The sequence below is a fragment of the Parambassis ranga genome, chromosome 2 (genome assembly GCF_900634625.1).
Source record: "Parambassis ranga chromosome 2, fParRan2.1, whole genome shotgun sequence".
Classification (NCBI taxonomy): domain Eukaryota; kingdom Metazoa; phylum Chordata; class Actinopteri; family Ambassidae; genus Parambassis; species Parambassis ranga.
This window is the reverse complement of record NC_041023.1, coordinates 28,884,652-28,904,889: the sequence shown is the minus strand read 5'-3', so window position 1 is coordinate 28,904,889 and position 20,238 is coordinate 28,884,652. Positions and strand designations below refer to the sequence as shown.

The 20,238-nt window shown below is 42.2% G+C and overlaps 2 protein-coding genes across 13 annotated transcripts; one reads left to right on the top strand and one right to left on the bottom strand.

The window, feature by feature from the left end:
- Window positions 1-250: 250 nt before the first annotated feature.
- ints13 (integrator complex subunit 13) lies at window positions 251-7,882 on the top strand. Of its 2 annotated transcripts, none has more exons than XM_028431341.1 (17): window positions 251-761; window positions 1,051-1,302; window positions 1,399-1,473; window positions 1,561-1,763; window positions 1,916-1,996; window positions 2,069-2,159; window positions 2,253-2,381; window positions 3,813-3,897; window positions 4,108-4,200; window positions 4,431-4,520; window positions 4,625-4,803; window positions 4,886-5,050; window positions 6,594-6,748; window positions 6,830-7,060; window positions 7,179-7,309; window positions 7,444-7,579; window positions 7,664-7,882. In XM_028431341.1, exons 2-17 carry the CDS (start codon window positions 1,069-1,071, stop codon window positions 7,698-7,700), a joined length of 2,115 nt encoding a protein of 704 aa, XP_028287142.1. In that variant the 5' UTR covers window positions 251-761; window positions 1,051-1,068; the 3' UTR covers window positions 7,701-7,882. The 2 variants fall into 2 exon arrangements, with proteins under 2 accessions (XP_028287142.1, XP_028287133.1); XM_028431332.1 differs by having other exon boundaries at window positions 252-452.
- On the bottom strand, window positions 7,868-20,092 carry LOC114452117 (zinc finger Y-chromosomal protein 1-like). 11 transcript variants are annotated; one of them, XR_003672243.1, is made up of 19 exons: window positions 19,629-20,092; window positions 19,320-19,481; window positions 18,434-18,808; window positions 17,773-18,105; window positions 17,306-17,689; window positions 17,019-17,221; window positions 16,819-16,926; window positions 16,138-16,230; window positions 15,882-15,992; window positions 15,444-15,567; window positions 15,011-15,214; window positions 14,748-14,936; window positions 13,026-13,445; window positions 12,768-12,810; window positions 12,349-12,536; window positions 11,256-12,259; window positions 11,127-11,178; window positions 9,130-10,500; window positions 7,868-9,056 (listed from the first exon to the last, which is right to left on the bottom strand). XR_003672243.1 is itself a non-coding variant. In XM_028431303.1 (13 exons), exons 1-13 carry the CDS (start codon window positions 19,984-19,986, stop codon window positions 14,240-14,242), a joined length of 3,066 nt encoding a protein of 1,021 aa, XP_028287104.1. In that variant the 5' UTR covers window positions 19,987-20,092; the 3' UTR covers window positions 14,097-14,239. The 11 variants fall into 11 exon arrangements, 9 of the variants coding, with proteins under 9 accessions (XP_028287056.1, XP_028287065.1, XP_028287083.1 ...); XR_003672242.1 differs by lacking the exon at window positions 11,127-11,178; XM_028431303.1 differs by lacking the exons at window positions 7,868-9,056; window positions 9,130-10,500; window positions 11,127-11,178; ... (2 more) ...; window positions 12,768-12,810; window positions 13,026-13,445 and adding an exon at window positions 14,097-14,661.
- Between the last annotated feature and the right edge of the window lie 146 nt (window positions 20,093-20,238).

The following is a 20,238-nucleotide window of genomic DNA, read 5'->3' as shown; positions in this document are numbered from 1 at the left end:
TATTCATCTTTTCCCATAAAAAATGTCCATAAAAGCATATCAAGTAGCATCTGGCAGTGTGTGCTGCGGTGCTGACCGTTCCTGATTTTCCGACTTACCTGAACATTTTATAACCCTGTAAAGACAGAATGAATGTGCAGGGTGGCAGATAAATCTCTCCATTTTAATTTGTTGCTGCTTAAATTAGAATATTTAGATTTTTCAACCCCTTCTGAAGGTCTGCTACTCTGGAGATAGGAACTAATACTATTCGGCAACTACTGGGGAAGGGAAACGGCGGTGGAACACCACAGAACAGATTTCCGCCAATAACAAACCTGTTAGCCAGCAACGGATTGAAGTGTATTGTTTGTGCTTGCCTTACCAAGTGTGTAAATATATTTGTAAACACACGTTCGGAGGTGGATTACTTAGAAGATATTTCTGCTATTCGTGGACAAATGCCGCAATGGGTAAATGTGTATATCGTTTATCACTAACGTGAATCAGCAAGTAAATGACTCTGGCTAGTGTCAGTGTAGCTAACAGGCTAACCGCGGTGGTCGGTAACATGTTGCGTTAGCAAGCAGGTCGTGTGATGTTAGCTTGATATTAGCTCGGTTTTAGTGGCGAATAACATGTCATAAAGCTGGGCAGGGTCCTTGTTTGGCAATCGGATAATAAGTTTAACTCCCAAAACTTGACCCAACGGAGAGTCTGTCTTCAGACGGAACCGATTTTTTCCTCACCGGAAAGCTTTTCTCGTATTGTTTTTTCGACAGGTGAGTTAACACTACCTGACCTACAGACAATGTGGCTCTTCGTATATATCAAAGATTAGCAAACACGTACAATTCATTTTAGCATATTGCGTAGTAGTAAAACGGAGGTAGATGAGAATCCACTCGCTGTCACATTTTGTGTAGAGCTGTGTAACATATATGACACTGTGACTCACATTGGCAATGAATTCTGGATGTTGTGATATTTTAAACTTGCACTCTGCTTTGTTATGAAGAAGTGAAAGATCAACAACATTAACAATAACATTGCTATTGCTATTTTATACAGATCAGTCAACACTGCGCTATGGAAAAAATGAAGATGTTCTCCGTGGCCCACAAGACCGTCTTTGTGGTCGACCACTGTCCCTACATGGCTGAGTCCAGTCGCCAGCAGGTGGAGTGTGATGTGCTGACAAAGAGTCGAGCACAAGGGGTTATTCCTTTGGCCCCTGTGTCCAAATCCCTGTGGACCTGTGCGGTGGAGTGCTCCATGGAATACTGCAGAATCCTCTATGATATTTATCCAAAGGACAAACTGGTTAGCACTGTTGTTTTTTCCATTTTTAACTAAAAATTGACACTTGGAGTGTACAAGTGACATAATGCTGTGTTCTACCATGTTTGTTACTTACAGATTAATTACATTGTGAGTGATTCAGAGTTCCATATCCTGAATAGCTGGAGGCGGGAAGATCAAAGCACTCATGAGGTAATCCACTGCTATCCTCATTCTTTAACCACTTTTTTTTTTTTTTGCTTATGTATTGCTGTGTTTCTTCCCCCTTTCTCATCACAGCTCATGTCAGCTTTGGCAGCTGTTGGGCCACCAAATCCACGGGAGGACCCAGAGTGTTGCAGCATCTTGCATGGGCTGGTTGCAGCAGTGGAATCTTTATGCAAGATCACAGAGTTGCAGCATGAGAAGCGCACCGCTCTGATGGACACAGCCGAGAGAGTTGCCAATAGAGGCCGTATTATCTGCCTCACTAATGCCAAAAGGTACAGTTTTGGTAGCATGCCAGATGACCAACAGTAAACTGGTGTTGTGAATTTTCTTGTGTCTCCTGTGTAATGCTAGTTTTCTTATGTGTCTGCCCTTTTCCAAAGAATATTAGTACTTATTCCAGCTTTTTTTGTGTTTTGTCATACAGTGATACTCATGTGCGTATGTTGGAAGACTGCATCCAAGAAACCATTTTAGAACAAAACAAGCTGGCAGCAGGCTCAGACAGGTCTGTACTATATGCAGAGTCATGTTAAAGTCATGTTAAAGTCATGTTTTACTCATTGTTTTTGGGTTTTAGGTTGATGGCCATCCAGCAGTGTGACCTGGTTCTAGTTCACATATACCCACAGGGTGAGGACACGCTTGTGTCTGACAGACCCAAGAAAGAGGTGGGTGGGAAAAATTAGAGGTTAGAATTTAATAATAATTAGAAATGAGGATTACAACATTAACACGTCCTTCTCCCTCTCTTGTCATCTCAGATCTCTCCTTTGCTCACCAGTGAGGTGCATAGTGTTCGTGCTGGGAGGCACTTGGCCACCAAGCTCAATATTTTGGTACAGCAACATTTTGACCTGACCTCCACCACCATAACAAACATCCCCATGAAGGTATAAATCTTCTATTTCCTGCCTTTTTTTGGTCTTGCACATCACTCGCCACAGTGTTAACTTACACATTACGTTAACCTACATAAACTTGTTATGTAGGCATGTTCATTTTTCTGTTACTAGTATAAAAGTCTGGTTATGTTCACAATATGATGCACAGCTCACTTTATTTAATTGCTTACTTGTATGTTTTTGTTTTTCCCCTCATGCCTTTATTCTTGCTTGCTTGATCTTTCCTTGCTGTAATAACTCATTGAACTCTATAGTCTCATCTTTTTGTTGATCTCATCTGCATGCTGATATGACTGTGAACCTGCTGCTGGTTTCATGCTGTATTTTCTGTTTTGCTAGCCCACATTAAATGTTTGCGAACAGGTTAGTACTCTGATCACACACACATCCAGTTGAGGAAGGGGCAGAGTTGACACCATGTTGTGTGTATATTTTGAGCTATACTGTTGCAAACAGTCATAAAGTTCCATTCATTTACTTTGGTGTGTCAGTTGCCCTACAGACTTTGCTGGTGAGGCTCAAATAAAGGGGAGGTAACTCTGGTTTCATGTAGACTCAAAGGGAGTCTGGTTAATAAAATCTATCAACATTTTGTTTAAAAATATATTTTAACTGTTTAAAGAGATTATATTCATGTGAAACACTAAAACATCCTCAAATTCAAGTGTTTTATTCAACAATTTTATATCAAAACATCTGATACCAGTGTTGCCTCTTCTGAGTTCTTGATTAGTGTCAGTGTTTGTTAGTATTCATACCTTAGGAACTGTTTAATTTCCCCTGGTCTTTGTCTTCTCCTTTAAATCCTCCTCTTCCCACGATAAACATTTTCCCTTTAGTGTCTAAGTATGGTCCATTGTGCTGTTTGATTACAACTTTTTAGACATGACCATCCCCTGAATTCCCATGAAAATACATTTTTAGTATTTTTATACATCTTGCACAAAACATCACCTCTATGCTAGTTTGTTTTTAAGGTGTTAATTAAATCAATAATAAAAATGTATTGATGATTCAACCTTCACTAAGGGATTTATACTCATTTTATGTCGAATGAAATACCTTTTCGGATTATTATGTCTCTCCCCTTATTAGAATATATAATATTATAAGAAATATGTAAATGCCATTTTAGAGAAGTGTTACATTCAGATCATTGTTTTGTTGGCTCCATTTTCAGGCTTAAGCATTTTTGTGTCAGAGAGCTGTAGACCCAGAAGCTATCTATTGTTTGCTTACATTAAAACTAGTCTCAGTTGTAAAGATGAAAAAAACCTCTTTTCACTCTTTTTTACTTTACCCATTATCCCTTTAAACATGAAATCGGCAGTTAATGTGTGTTTGTGCCTCAGTGTGTGTCTGGTTGCATTTATGACTTCATGCTCACCTGTATTTGTTATTGTCTCTGTGGATGGGCAGGAAGAGCAGCATGCAAACACATCTGCCAACTATGACGTTGAACTCCTCCACCACAGAGACGCTCACTTGGAGTTCTTTAAAAGTGGTAAGTCCTCATGATGACGGTACACATCAGAATGAGCCAGGCAGGCGGGACAGGTTGTATTTTATTGGATGGCCATTGTAAGAAGCACTGCTAAGATACTCCATACATACTATACTTTTTTTTCTTCAATTAATTCATGAGGATTTATGTATTTTTTATTGATTTAATGTAAAACAGACAAAATTTACATTTGGTCTTTTTGTTGTGCAGGAGACTTGCATATGGCTGGCACCAGCACTAGAGAAAATGGACTCAAAGAGACAGTTACCCTGAAATGGTGCACGCCACGAACCAACAGCATAGGTGAGCAAACTCAAGTTTCAACTTTTAACAACATGAAACATTCAGCTGTTGCATTACATCTAAAAATATTTTGTAAGTATTCTTCAGGTGACAGGCCACAAGTAAAATACTCTATTTCTATTTTTTTTGTACTGTTTATGTAATTTGCATGAATTGATTGACACCACAGTGATTTAAAAATGCCTGATATTGTTGTGTGTATTTTGTATTTGTGTTTGTCCTCACCTCAGAGCTGCATTACTGCACAGGAGCTTATCGCATCTCCCCCACAGACGTTAACAGTCGTCCTTCATCATGTCTGACAAACTTTCTTCTTAACGGTGAGCTGAATTAAACAAGTATCCAGTTTATCTCAGGTTGCTTGTTGTGGCAGTGTTTTTTTGAGATTTACTGGTAAATGATAAACCGTATTGTTTGTCCACAGGTCGATCAGTGCTTCTCGAGCAGCCGAGAAAATCGGGTTCAAAGGTCATTAGCCACATGCTCAGCAGCCATGGAGGAGAGATCTTCCTGCATGTACTCAACAGCAACCGCTCCACCTTGGAGGACCCGCCCTCCATCAGTGAGGGCTGTGGAGGCAGAGTGACAGACTACAGAATCACAGTATGTTCCTCTCACAGCAGCCAAGTCAAAACATGCAGCTAAATTATTCTGGTCATAACAGATTGTTTTTTTTTTCTTTCAGGATTTTGGTGAATTTATGAGAGAGAACCGCCTCACTCCTGTTTCAGAGTCTGCTCATGATCCCTCGGGGAAGCTACCAGTTGAGCGGGCCAAAGCTCAGCTGGAACGTCACACCCGATACTGGCCGATGATCATCTCTCAGACCACCATCTTCAACATGCAGGCAGTAAGCACAATACAGAGACAGTTCTGATTAGGGATGTCCCGATCCGATCACGTGATCGGAAATCGGGCCCGATTACGTGATTTCAGACTCGATCGGAATCGGATGTTACCTCCCGATCAGGACTCGGATATATATTTATTAGGGCTCTCAAAGTTAACGCCTTCTGTGCAGGGTGGCTCTGTGTCCTGTAGTGTAGGGGTATGACTAGGCCTGTCGCAATAAATCAATTAATTGCACGATAAATTAATAAATTACGTTTTTCGGCCGCGATAAATTACATTTGCATGCTGGTTTGTTTTCCTCTCTTTCTCTCTCTCTCCCTCTCGCTGCCAAAGAGACTGGATGACAAAAGGCGTCACTCCGGTGCATCGTAGCGTATAAAGGCCGTCGGACTTTATATGGCCCGCGGCTTCTGTCTTAAAATGTGTCAAATCAACAGGTGGTTCTTATTTTTTTAACTCATTGTGTAACGTTTACGGGATGTTCTGAGCAGACCACGGTCAGCTCGCTGTCTGCGTCGCCACGGTGCGTCACAGCGCTGCAGGGCTTGAACACTGGTTACAACAACACAGAGAGCTGTGAAGCTGCTCAACACCGTTTCAACACTTTGCCACAATTCACCACGACACTAAACATGCTCATGTATAGAACCTGCTCTCAGAGAGAGTCCGCGTTGTACGAGTGAAGTTCTCTGCCTTCTCACTGGCGGCACTCACTGCAGCGCCACCCATTCTAGTTCTCTTGCCCAGTCCTCTGGTGCCATCTCTTCTATCAGTTTCTATGTGTTTCTGTCTACATGGTGGCATTTGTTTCACTGCAGCTGTCTGCAGCGGCCTGATACGCATACACACATGCAAACGCAAACGCGTGCGCACACAAACACATGTGCATACAGGTGAGCCCACTCCCAGAGAGTGCGTGTTGTTTGGCTCTGTTGCTCATGACGTGCTAGTTGGTTTGACTTAACTCCATTGACTATGCTCAGATAAGCCATGGTAATAGGCCTACCACTACTCATAATATCAACATTAATATTAATATCATTAATAATAACAATAATAATAATAATAATGTTAATGATTGGGCGCCTTTCCAGTGTTAAATGTTCTTTAGAAATTAAAGTTTATTGATCTTTGAAAGGATGTACTTGCATTGTATGTCGTTATCATTATATTAGTTGAACATAGTCTCAAAACGACAATATTATCGATTATCAAAGTAATTTCTCTTGGCAATTACTCACCCAGCAAAATCTGTTATCATGACAGGCCTAGGTATGACAGTTGCTTTTGGTGCGAGGTCTCGATGAGCTGCTGCGTGTCTGAAATCCTATTTACCGCCTTTATAGAGAATATTGAAAGTATCGGATCGGGACTCGGTATCGGCAGATACTCAAAATCAAATGACTCGGACTCGGACTCAAAGGCAAAAAAAACTGATCGGGACATCCCTAGTTCTGATGGAGTCGACTTGCATCATACAAGTTCCAAAATATTTGCCTCTTCATCATACCTTAGCACATTTCTATATCTTCCTTCACCAGGTGGTCCCCCTGGCTAACCTGATAGTGAAAGAGGCTCTGACTGAGGAGGATGTCCTGACCTGCCAGAAGACTGTGTACAACCTGGTAGACATGGAGAGGAAGAACGACCCACTGCCCATTTCTACGGTGGGATCCAGAGGCAAAGGCCCCAAGAGGTGACATTCAACATTCACATCATGCACTCAGTTTCATAGTTAGCAGTGTTGCTTATGTTTCTGCATTGCTCTTATCTCCAGGGATGAACAGTACCGTATAATGTGGAATGAGCTGGAAACCTTAGTAAAAACTCATGCCGGAGCCACTGACAGACACCAACGGGTTCTGGACTGCATCATCGCCTGCCGAAGCAAACCTCCAGAAGAAGAGGAGAGGAAGAAAAGAGGGAGAAAAAGAGAGGACAGGGAGGACAGGACGGAGAAAAATGGCAACAAGGAGACAGATGACAAAAGCTGGCAGGACTCTGAAAGGTCAGGAAGAGACTGTGTCTAGTTTGAATATCTGTATAGAATATTCTGAACAAGGGTTCACAACATTTAAAGCACACAAGAAGGTCATACCTGAATGTTTTCTCTCTCTGTTCTGAAGACTAAAGGGTTTGCTGGATAAAGAGGATCAGGAGTCAGAGGTGATCAAGGATTCCCCGGACTCCCCTGAACCACTCAACAAGAAACCCCGTCTTACGACAGAGGAGGTTCAGCCTCTCGAGAAAGCAAAAGGTACCAGCTGTCATCATCTTATCCCTATTCAAGATGGGCAGATAGAGAAAGCACTGATAAACCTCAAGATGAGAACAGACTTTGAGATTGTAAACAGTATTCACTGATTGCAATGTGTTTTCTTGTCTCTCCAGGTCCTGTCTCACTTCTCTCAATGTGGACTAATCGAATCACAACAGCCAATTCCAGAAAGCACCAGGAGTTTGTCGGCAGAGCAAGCTCTGTGAACAACAAGTTTGAGCTGTACCAGCACCTCAAAGAAGAGAATGGGTTTGTGCACACAGACAACACTCATATATAGACACTCCAGCATCATCATAAAAAGACAAAATTTGACATTGTGTCTCATTACAGGATGGATGTCCATGAAAACGGGAAGACCACCAGATGATGTTTTCACAGATTTCTCACTGTTTCAACAGGATGAGATTTTGGACCATGTTCAGACTTTGGGTGTCACCTTATGCTCTCTGATTGAGGACAAGAACTTTAACAATTTTTTTACCCATGAATTTTGTAGATATGCTGTTCACATATTGTGTAACACAATAAAAGCTGTCAGTAGAGAACATATCTTTTGGCTTTTGCACTTACAAATGGTGGATTTAAAACTAATACAGTGGATGTCGGGGTTGTAGAGTCTTGTCAGGAAATTTCTGCTCATATCCTGACATGTGTTGCCACTTTTCATTGTGCGAAACACCAATCCACAGTCTTAAGGGTGGTGGAGGTAGCTCGGGGTGGAGGCGTGGTGGCCACCTTGGTCTTACAGCTGTCAGATCTCTGCTTTGAACAGAGACTAGCTGGCCTGCGGGCCAAATGGCGACAGTTCCTGATCTTCTTTGAATCCTGCAGAAATAAAGTACTACAGCAACAACAAGGACGATTAAGATGAGAAGACAGACGACAAGGAGAGCCATGGCTATCCACTGATATGAGTCCATCTTCTGTGAAGTGAGAGTGACAGGTGGAGATGCAGAGACACAGGTAGGACTGAGGGATGTATTGGTGCTTAAATGTGGAGCCAATGTAGTCAGATGTAAAGGGGTAGAGGTGGATAAACAGTCGTGTGCGAATCTTACTGATCCAACTTTGCTGATTGTGAACTCTGGCAGCATTGCCTCTCTAAATGCAGGGTTGAGTGATCCATCTGCAGAGCTCATTGCCAGCCACATACTCTGTATTTGGTCAATGTGGCAGTGTGCTGTCCTAATTTGGCTGATTTCACATAGGCTGTAGTTGTACCATGACACCACAGTGGACCCTGCTGTCATGGAAACAACAGACAGATGGTGGTCGCTAGAGGAGCTGTTGAAGAAGCTGGACAGTTTCCTCAGCAGGAGCTCCACACTATGGCGGTGACGGAGCATAAAGTTGAGGCTGCACTGTGCTGTAAGGGTGAAAACATGGCAGGGGTCAACAGGGCTACGATGCAGATCCAGGTTCAGAGGCAGTGAGGTGCTCAGGTTCTGACTGTCCCGGGCCACCAGGAGGAGATCCTGAGGAGCAAACTGCAGGTCGACCTCCAGAGGAACGCCATGAAGCTCCAAACCATCCAGAGATAACCAGTTACCAACACTGACGGGGAGCCCGTCAATAAGATGAAGTGTCAGAGACAGAGCATCCGCCTCACCGTCCTCTGGGTCCACAAAGGTTCGAGGTGGAATAGAGAAGAGAAAGGGGAAACCAACAGTGGCCATCAGTGCTGGGACAGACTGTGACACTCCAGGTGGCAGATTCAGGGAACCTGGAATATCAAAAATGTATTTTATTTTTGTTGCAACCATTCATAGTAGCAGAGAGAGATGTCTGGTACTTACTTGAGATAGAAGCTGAAGACTGGACTGAGCTTTTGTATGAGGTGAAGCCCACAGCTTGTAATGATGTTAATAATGACGTCGACTTGCTTGAAATCTGCAAAGTAGGGAGTCCCTTTGTGATTATAAGCTTGCTGTCTACAGCAGATGATTGACATATTAACAAGGACTTCTCCAAACTGACACAGTGTTCTTTCCAGGCAAAGGAGCTTGTGGTTATTGAAGTGTATATTGCTATAGAGGAGCGGTCTACTGTTTGGTTGAATGTTTTTACAGTGCTTGATGTAGTGTGCGTCTCTAAATCATCTCCTGGGAGGATGCTGGAGGGCCACAATGAGAGACATTCTACTGTGGAGAAGAATCTCCTGCTTGAATCAAACATTAAAAATGTGTAGAAATCTGTCTCATCATGTGAATAGCTGCTCAAAAAGGCCAGAGTTTCCTGCACTATGTTCCAAGAAGAGGTACTTCCAATTGGTGGAGTACAGCTGCTTACATCCTGTGCCACAGACTTCCCACATATTGGGAATGAGGATTCCAGGGTGAAGGGTGCAGTGTGTGGTTCCTGAACAGTAGAGGGAGCTGCTGGATTAAAATGTCCATCAGATGCTGGCGTGAAAGTTAAAGTTGTTAGGAAGGGTGGATGTGTACTCAGGAGTGTCGGTTTAACAAAAAAAGACACATGTGAAAATCCATCAGTTTGCAGGGATTTACCAGGCAGCAGTGTCTGAATAGGTTCTACTGACCACATACTGTCGACTGATGGGACTGAGATGCTTTCAGTTGGGGTTGGCAAATGGTGGCTCAGCGTCAGATACGTTAGTAAAAATGAGTCAATTTCCATCATGAAACTTGTTCTCTCTGTCTGAACATGTTCAGGCTTTAGATCAAAGTAAGATGATGCTCGAACATCTCCAAGAGAAGACATGTAAAATGTCTGCAGCAGTGGTATCAGAGATGAAGACAGAGACTCCACAGTATATACTGGATTTGTGAGCTGTGGTGCCTCCAGCTCAGAGGGTAAAGCTGGTGTAAATATTGTCCCTGAGGGCTTCAGACTGTACAAAAAGGATGCTGACAGGGAAGACTCCAGTTCAGACATGGTCATGTGACCCATTAATGTGGTTAATGATGAGTCTTCATGAATCATCAGAGAAGGAAAGAAGGGCAAATTTTGGATTGTATCAGAGCTCTGAGTTACTGGCTCAGTCATTAAGTATGGTGACACATCTGGAGGAGCAGGCAGTAATTTAATTGATGATGGCAGTGACTGTAATGTCTTTAATTGGGGGTCAGACTCTGCTGAGAGTGGATGAGAAACAGATGGAAGGTTATGGAGTGAGGAATGGGCATTGTTGTGGTCTTGAATGTGACCTAGGAGAGAAAGAAAAAGTTACTAATGTTCAAACAAATCCCCACAAAGCGAACGTTTATTATCTTATCATTTCTAGATGGTGATTCTATTCATCCTGATATTATATCATTGTGCCAACTATAATATATTATTGTAACATCAACAGAACACTATAATAATACTCCAACAGCGTCCGCTGTCTCCTGTCTCTCTGTTATTATACTTTGTTGGAGTGCACCTCCAAAAAGTTGTAACAGGTTGAGGCGACACCAGAGTAACGAGACACAGGTGAACACACTCGGGCGGGAAACAAGAGGAAGCAAAACACACAGGAGTACACAAGGAAACAGGTCTTTCAAAATAAAACAGGAAATAACCAAAACAAACTATGAAAATACAAATACAATAAAATTACCAGGAAAACTAAGGTTTAATAGAACACCAACAGAACACAGGACCATGGCAGATTAGCTCTCTCCTGCCCTTGTTTACTAAAACAGGAAGCGGCAGAAGCTAAACAATCAATGAGAGACTTTAAAGTGCCAAACCCGCTTCTGCCGCAGGGGCATCTACGGAGGTCGATTTAAAGCACAAGTATAAACCAGAAGACCTTAATGTGATAATTTTTTCCACTGCTATAACTAACCTTGCAGGATACTCTGTTGTAACAGGCCGATTAGAATTGTAGGGTCCCCATCCTGTAAGCATTCCTGTGGTATAAATGACTAAGTATCCCATATGGTCACAAAGAAGTCAACAGCAGCAGAAACCTTACCCTGTGAGCTCACTGTGGACTGGCCCTCTGAGTCACTGTGGTCAGCTCTGTTAGACTCAGTCCAGAGGGGGGTTTCCTCCTGGTGGGGTCGAAGGGTGTGATGAGTGGTGAAAACCTCTCTGTCCACAGCCTCGCGTGTTAGCATGGAGGTGACGCTGTGAGGGGCCAGGGTCAGCGACAGTGAGGGGATGCTGTCTGGCTGTCTGACTGTACAGAATGTATCTACTGATTGTTGTTTAGTGCAACCAGGAGATTTATTCAGAGCTAGGGTTTGCTTCATATGGCAATGAGAATTGTAAAGTAATAAATATTGTGCCACATTCACACCATTGTGCACACCTGCTCTGTGTGGGTATATGTTTGAGAAAATGCACATATGTTGCATGTAATTTGTTTTTAAAAGGGTGTCCGGCATCTCAGGATGCATGTGACATGATATTCCAGGATTTCCACGTATATCTTGTGTGTGTGTTGGCTCCTGTTTTCCCCACACGCGGCTCATATTTTCATCCAGTTCCAGTTTTAAAGGGAGTAGATTCTTGTGCAAAAGTTGGGCTTGTGTTGGAGGCTGAGCCGTATTAGGAGTTGGTGTCAATTTCTCCCTTTTGATTTTATGTTGCCTCTCACTGGCCGGACACAGCACCCTCCATCCCACAATGGGAGCTCCCACTAAAGTCTCTAAACTTCCTGCCTTCATGCTGTGTTCCAGCACTTTAGCTAAATCAGTCTGCCGCCCCTCCTCCTGACATCCGAGCCGCCATAGAAGCTCAGCGCTGTTTCCAATGGCATCTTGTTTCACACCATGAAGACAAACTCTGAGCTTCTCTTGTTTTAGAATGAAAGGTTTTCTTAATGAAAGTAGGGAGACGGAGCTGTGATGCAGGCGAAGGTATTCGGCCATGGTGGTGACCAAACGGAGACGCTGGGTGGCATTAAGAGTCACAAGGTTCAGCTGAAGGAGAAGGTTAGCCCAGATGGTCATCTCTCCTTTGGGGCAAATATTCCTATTAGACATGGAGGCAAACCAATTATTTTCACTCATCTTTAAAAGATATAGAGACAAAGAGTCATGTTCCTCTCTTACAGTGCTTACTTCTCATCAGTCACCATCCTGTTTAGAATGTGTAGATAAAAATGGCCGACACAGTCCTCTTCTGTGTTAGACACTTTAAGCTGGTATGTGCCACAATCCACAGGCAAAGCCAAACCAGCCAGACTGTGGGTCTGTTGCTGAAACACCATCCAGTGGGGCAAAGGGCCATCCACCTCAGCCAAGCTGAGCTGGGAATATAAAGCAAAAGCTGATGTTAGTATTCCTAAAAAGATGTCTTGTGTTGTTGAGAAAGTTACTTAATGCTAGCCTTGAGTAATACCACTTTGTACCACAAGATCGGATAGGGAGTCAGTAAGTCAGTGAATCAAAGTGAAAATGCAACAGTGGCTGAAGCTCTCTGTGAGAGAGCCACCCACAAATCAAGCATTAACAGACTCACCATCTTCAGTTCAGCTCACCTGGTAGTGCTGCACATGTCCCTGGTTTGCAGGGACTGGGAGCCTAAAGATGAAAGCAGATCCTGCCTTAGAAGTGAAGTTGGGGAACCTGCCCACAGCTGTTCTCAGGTCACAATGTTGCATCAAACTTTGGTTGTGTATCACATTCTGAAGCAGCAGTAGCAGTTTCAGGTAAAGGTCCAAAGTGTTTGGTGACAGGATGCTCTTTGGATGCATGACAAGCAGGTCATCCATGTCCTGTTTTTGAATCTGATGTACCTTAAAAACATGGAGCTGTAATCATTGGCACCATCCAAGAAGCAGCATCCGTGCTGGGGTCCTGAAGCAATTTCCAGCTGTCCGGCCTCCTTCACTGGGTATGTTGCTGTCCTTTCTTTTCATTGTTAAATAAGAAGCACACCTGGTAGTCCAAAAGAGGCCAGAAATACCCACAGACTGTCTGCAGACACAAACAAGCATTCAGCAAAAAGTTTGTGTGGACACAAAACCCGATCCTCAAACAGTCATTAACAGAGCTCGTACCTTGCTGGTATGTTCCTAGCGGTCGAGTTACAAGTGGTTACTAAGATACCTGAAAGCCTACCAGACGCTCTTTCAATGACTTTTGTAACCAGAGGTCACAGATGGCTGATCTCTCTTCAGTCGCAGTGCATCAGCTCAGAAGGACCAGGCAGTTATCTTCAAAGAGTTTTAATAGAAAACGTTATTTTAGAAGAGAAATTGCTATTATGTTTATGTGTAAACAGTAGCATATGAGTCATATTCTCTTGAACATTATACAAGAGTGCAGTTTTACATCCTGATCTGTCCAGTCTTTGAAGGATTTAATAGAATGGTTACAGATGCAGAGATACAGAGAACACCAAAACAGAAACTTTTATTTTTATTTTTAATAAAGCTTCTGATTCCCACAAACCCTTAAGATTACCTGTTTTTGGAATGACAGATTTACATAGTTTCAATAATAATAACAATAACAATAATAATAATAATAATAATAATAATAATAATAATAATAATAATAATAATAATAATAATAATAAAAACTGCCCTTATAACTGAGCACACCGAGTGTCATTTGTTACCTCTCTTGGGTCTGGTGGTGACAGAGTTAAACTTTTAACTTTTAAAGGATTTGTAAAATACTATTAAGAATATCTATGAATTGAGTTGTTATTTTTTGGCTACATACTGAAATATACTGACAGATAAATAAAATACTTGCATACTGAATTTGACGTCATGGCCTCTTGAACCTCATGCAGAGCAAAGGTTTTTAACCCTACTGCCTTGCTAAGCTATTTTCTGATTCAAATCCGCAGTTTGACACTTGTTTGGATTTGTGTGTCTCAACATGCATTTTAAAAGTGTCCTCTTGCCTGAATATTTTACCACATATCAAACACTGGAAGGACTTTTTGTTCGAGTGGATCATCATGTGTCTCTTTTGTGCTCTTAAAATGTGAAAGGATTTAGGACACAATGAACACTTGTAAGGCCTCTCCCCCGTGTGCTGCCGTGTGTGCACTGTCAGCAAGCACTTTGCGATGAAACCTCTCCCGCAGTATTTGCATGTGTAAGGCCGCTCGCCTGTGTGAAACCTCATGTGTAGTTTTAACTCCCCAGAGGACAGAAAAGCCTTCCCACATACAGTACACAGATAGTTCTTTTCTCCTCTGTGCATGCGCATGTGTCTCGCCAGATGTTGGATTGAAGTCTTTCCACAAATGTGACATTTGTAGCGTCGCTCTCCTGTGTGTATCCGAACGTGCAGCGCAAGAGTATACGAAGACCTGAAGCCTTGGCCACAGTGCGAACACAAGTATGGAGTCTCGCCTGTGTGAATCCGACGATGTACGTTCAGGGAGTCCTTGGAGGTGTACTTCTTGTCGCACTTGTCGCAGTGGAATGATAAAGTGTGTCTTTTAACATGTCTGTTCAGGGATGATACATTCTTGAAGACCTTCCCACAATACTCACAAATCTTTGCCGTGATGCCCTTCTCGGGAGTGTGAGTGGAATATGTCTGGAAGACGCCTTCTTTTCCTGGTTCTTTAGAAGGAAGGTGGCTGAATTCCTGTGTCAGATGCTCCGCTCGGATGTGCTGAAGAAGTCCGGACACTTGGCTGTCCGAGTAGGGACACATAGAGCAGGTCTGCAGCTGTAAATCTGAAAGCGATAAGAAGATTAGGAGATTCAGTTTGGAAATAGAGTGCAGTGATTTTTAATGTATGCTTGCATACATTCATCACTTTCTTCTTCTTCCTTTATCTTCAGGACTTCATTATCATCAGCTCGGTGTTCCTCCACTGGCTCCTCATCCTCATAATCCAACTGTGCTTCTTCTTCACCACCTGTAGATGCTTCCTTTGAAAAAGGCTGCTTTGAGTTGGATTTGGGATGAAGTGACAGCAGAGGCAAAAACATATTCTGGGGTTGAAAGAGGCCTGTGTGGGAAAAAACATTAAAACCTTACAAAACTAACTGTTTTTACAAGAAAAAACTGTTCATTTTATTTCAGTGGTTATTGAAATACTGCAATTGATGTTTTATGTTCTATTAACAAAGGAGACATCTTTGGTGTTCACTTTTTTTTTCAAGATATCAGTTTGAACATGTTTTTAACTTGCTAATTTCAGAGCTGACGTCTCTTGTGCAAAAAAAAAACAAACTTACATGTGTTTATGCTTCCTGTCTGTTTCTGATGGAAGTGCAGGACTTCCTTTAGCTGATCTGGATCCAAAACCATTTCTCCACATTCTTCCATGAGAGAGGGGCTGCTGCTGAGCCACTCAGCAGTCTGTTATGCACAGAAGACATAATGAACATGTATGCAAAAAAAAACAAAACAAAAACAAACATCACTGATCACTACCTTATTTAGCATATATTGTTATACATCATTTCACACACAACAAACGACTTAAAAATCTGTTTTTTTTTATCTTGTTCATTCATCACGCTTGGAAGACCAGAACCTATGAAAAATTATGAAAACATCACATCATATTTGCTCAGAAATGACGCTATACATTATGATGGTACCGCACATCTAAAACTCAGACCCCCGATTTAAACCACTGCACTTTAACTTAAACAATAACTGTACTTCACCTGTTTTATATCTGGAATAGGCAACAGGTTATCCAGTCTAGAGAGGAATTTCCAAACCAGTGCCTGCAGTGTGACCTCAAACTGTTGGCCATAATAGATAGGGAAGACCTCCTATGGAAGGATAAAGTGTACACATATCAGTGATGTATCCACTCTTTCTTCTGTCCTTAAGGTAAATTATTTTTTTCATCAAAATATGTGCTCACATAAATCTAAATCAATCACATATTGCTGTTAATACAATTGAGAGTCTGACCTTGAAAAACCTCTTTCTCTCTTCTGGATCCTCGAGCAAAGTATGAACAACCTCCACAAAGTTGGACTTTGAATTTTCCAGCTCCTCCAGCACCTATAAATTGATAAACATTGATAAACATAAACAACAAAACATGTTGATGTTCAAAGAAATAAATTAAATGCAGGGCTAGAAAAATACACTTATGTCATCTAGTTTCATGTGTGAGAGACACTTCTGGAACACCATAGTGAACATTCATTAATTAAATTCACACATACTGTCTCCTCACTGAAAAACCAGATGCGAGAAAACATTAAGGAGAAAATGCTGGGGACTGAAATCCTTTGGGAATAACGGGGGCAGAAAACAAAAAAACAAAGAACTATTATAAAGTCCAGTCATAGAGACTAAACAACAAGGGGCCCATGCTGAGTGTTAGAGCGAGGAGGGGATCACTGCCTCGGGCAGTGAAGTGGGGTACTGAGTTAAAGGAGAAATGCTGCTTAACTTTGAAGCGACTACCACTGAAGACAGAACTTCTGTCTCTAAAACATGGAGCTATTTTCTTTGGTAAAGATACTGTACATTCAAAACTATACATACCAGATGGCACTAGTGCACATCAGCCTCATAATACACACAGCACTACAGTTCAGGGCAGCTTTTAGTTGCTTTTATCTCAGTGTTTAATTGACCTACCTCCCGATCACAGCTGGAGCTTATCGTGAGGCCCTGAATGACCTTTAGGTGGGGCTGGATATTCAGCAGGTTGGCTGTGCTCTCACTGACACAGAACTCCAGCACCAGCTGAAAGAGACAAGTAAATATTTCAGTTGTAATTATTATGATCAAACACAATTTGTTACTTCAGATGCTTAAAAACAACCGTCACCTCTCACCCTCGCTCTTAGTCTGAGCAGAAGCTGCACCTTCTCTCTCGGAGTCAGCAGCTCTGGAATCATCTCTGTCACCACCTTCAGCAGCTCCTCCACCTTTCTGTAATGTGCCACATTACAACACTGGATCACCTGCCAGGCAAAGGCAGACATCAGACGCAGGGTGGGAACCAGAAGGCACAGGGAGGAGAAGGACAAATGACAGCCTGCAAACAGAAAATGGAAGTATAATGCATTAGTTAGGAAGACTTCAGTTTGCCACTAAAATAAATACACAGCTGCTATTTTACCTCTCGCTGGTTCATTTAGGTCTTGCTGTGATGAAACCTGCAGAGTGTCAGGGTCTGAATCTGTGACTTTAGCTGCTAGCTCAGCATCAGCTTCTGGACTGCAGCGTCTGAGGACTCCATCCATAATCGTAAACCATCTGCTTTTTTGTTTTTGCAAGTCTTTCTGCTCCTTAACCTTTTTGTACTTCTGCTTCAGCACACGTATTTTTGACCTGCACTGGCTGGTGGTTTTATTAAACCCCTGCATGGCGAGTTCAGAGCTCAGATGAGCAAACACTCTCTCATTTCTCGGTGTAGTTCTCAGCTCCTCTTGGACACTCTCCTCCGCCCAGCAGGTGAGCAGCACTTTGACTTCCTCTGATGACCACATACTGTGTGATGTATCTGCATTAAGCAAAGAGACACAGTTAATACAGTAAAAGCTCTTTTCAGATTCAGTTTTTTTGATTAAGATTGAAACAACATACCATTTGAACGTTCATCTCCTGATTTGGGTTCTGTCAGTGGAGCAGATAATTCAGGGCCAGGGCCAATGACACTATCCAAAATAGCAAACCAGTCACTTTTAATCTCCCTGTGAGGTTCTACTTGCTTGATTCTTTTGTACTCCGCTTTAAGATTATCCACTTTAAGTCTGCACTGATGTGGTGTCTTGTTAAACCCAATTAGCGCAAGCTCATTACTGAGGTACGTGAACACTTGATTGATGGTTTCTGAGGTGAGGAGCTGTTTTTGAATGTTGTGTTGAGCCCAGAGGGTCATCAGGACTTGGACTTCATCAGATGACCACTGGGCTTCATCTGTGAAAAAAAAACAAAGTTATGATGTTGATGCAGTGCTGCAATGTTCTTTCTGTGCTCACTAAATAAAAGGAATTTTGTTCAACCAGTTTATTCCAAATTTAAAAAAATGGCAAGAAAGCAACAAAACTACTGTTGTGGTCAAAATACCATAAACTTTAGGCTGAAGGTGGTCAGAAGGTTAATGTTGAAATAGTAGCTCCTGCGCTGCTATGTCTACACAAGGTATCTCTTTCTGTTATGTCCACCTGCTGTAGTTGGTTGAAATTGCATAAATGTAAAATAAAAAGGGAACAGTAAAATTTACATTTACTATTTTCCTACTGACCGCTTGTGTTCACATCCCAGACATCCAACTGAGCATGCACAGACGGCTCAGCAAAGGACAGCTCTGCTGTCTCTGAACAATCTGCTGCTTCTCCATGAGAACTGAGCACTTCATCCATGATGGCAAACCACACGCTGCTGCTCCCGCCCATGTGATGACCGTTCTTTATTCTCTTGTATTCCTGCTTCAGTTTTTTGATTTTCTCCCTGCACTTCTTTGGTGTTTTATTGAATCCAAGAGATTCCATCTGGGCACTGAGGCAGTTGTAAACTTTATTGTTTCTAACTTTGAGCAGGAGCTCCTGTTGGATGGCAGGGTTGGCCCAAAGTGTCAACAGTGCTTGGACCTCTTTATGTGACCAGCAGCACAATGTATCTGTGAAAGACATCATTTATAAAGTCATAACAGCATATAAAATATCTTCAGAAGTGCAGTGCAGTGCATTTACATTTCCTGCCTGCCTTACCTTCTAATCGAACTGGCCTGAAATGAAGTAGATAATTGTCCTGTGCTCAAAATACATTATTTTGATTTATCTGAATCTTACAATCTAGCAAAACAATGCTAAACCACATTCTGCCCTTATTACAATTACTGCATGGTTCTCTATTAGGACCTTGAGTGCTAAACTGTCCCCTCAGCAGTTTAAAATATTTGGAACATTAAACAAAAAATACAGGAGAGGACATTCTGGACATTTACTGCAGCTATGATGACAAAAAATGAGTCTGGGTTCTGGTCCCCCAGCCCAGAAAACAGCACATTCCTTCCAAATTCTGATCCCATGAAAATCAAAAAAGGGAATGTATTTAAAAAACAAAACAAAAACAATGTCTGATATGATTTTTGTACAATATTTTCCATTAAAGATGAGGTGCCTTCTTGCCTTTGACTGTTGTTTGCACTGCAGTGGAGGTCACTGCTGTGCTTGTGGAGGGGCCGTCACAGTCAGTCTCTACTTTAATGGAGTAGAAACCAGATTCTTGTGGGTCGTCACTCTGACCGGGCATGGCACAGCCTCCAGGAATGTCTGTAATAGTGGATGAATCTGCAAAAGACAAACAAAAATGACATAGCTAGTAATTACAGGCACATTAACATTTTCACAGTAATGAATGTAACTTCAGTTGTTTGTATTTTTAGGTTTAACTACGTTTAAAGGAGCAGGAATGTGTTTAATGTATTCATAACTTACCTGTCTCCACATCTGAAATCATAAATTCAAGTATCATAGTGTCTGACTGGTCTGTGGTGCCAGGTCTGTTGCTCATGACAGCATCCATGGCATTGTACCACCTGGAGGTCTTTCTGACAGCTCCACTTCTTTCACTTTCCTTCTTAATTTTCCTGTATTCCTCCTTTAGCTTCTTTATCTTGTCTCTGCACTGTTTGGCAGAGCGACTCATCCCTATGGCAGCCAGTCTTTCTGACACTTCCCTGTATACCTTCTCATTTCTGAAGGATTCCTCCAGGTCTTGCTGAATTTTGTCCTCTGACCACACACCGATGAGCGCCTGAGTCTCTTCATAAGACCAGTGTCCCAGTGACTCCATGTTCTTTTCTGTCCTTTGCTGGTAAAAATAAGAGCAACTAAACAAAAGACTTTGGAGTGTTTTCACTTTTTTTTTCAAAATGGCGCTCCTTCCTCTTGTCGCAGGATTGACGTCACGGTGTGTGTGAGCCAGTCAGAGGAGCGTTGCCTAGATACGGCTCGGCTTAGGGCGGAGACTGACGGTGGTTCTTCCCGAAGCCTTTAAGAAGATTCTGATAAGGGTTTGGCTCATATTACCAGGGCCGAGGCGTGC

What these genes read in the sequence shown, in the direction of transcription:
- ints13 (XM_028431332.1), top strand. An exon ending in AAGATCAAAGCACTCATGAG is followed by an intron (nt 1,474 to 1,560) that starts GTAATCCACTGC and finishes TTCTCATCACAG; the next exon opens with CTCATGTCAGCTTTGGCAGC. An exon ending in GCCTCTCGAGAAAGCAAAAG is followed by an intron (nt 7,310 to 7,443) that starts GTACCAGCTGTC and finishes TTGTCTCTCCAG; the next exon opens with GTCCTGTCTCACTTCTCTCA.
- LOC114452117 (XM_028431255.1), bottom strand. Translation starts at nt 13,001, where the DNA reads ATGGATGACCTGCTTGTCATGCATCCAAAGAGCATCCTGTCACCAAAC. An exon ending in AGGATGGTGACTGATGAGAA is followed by an intron (nt 12,260 to 12,348) that starts GTAAGCACTGTA and finishes CATGTCTAATAG; the next exon opens with GAATATTTGCCCCAAAGGAG. An exon ending in GTCCACAGTGAGCTCACAGG is followed by an intron (nt 10,501 to 11,255) that starts GTAAGGTTTCTG and finishes TTTCTCTCCTAG; the next exon opens with GTCACATTCAAGACCACAAC.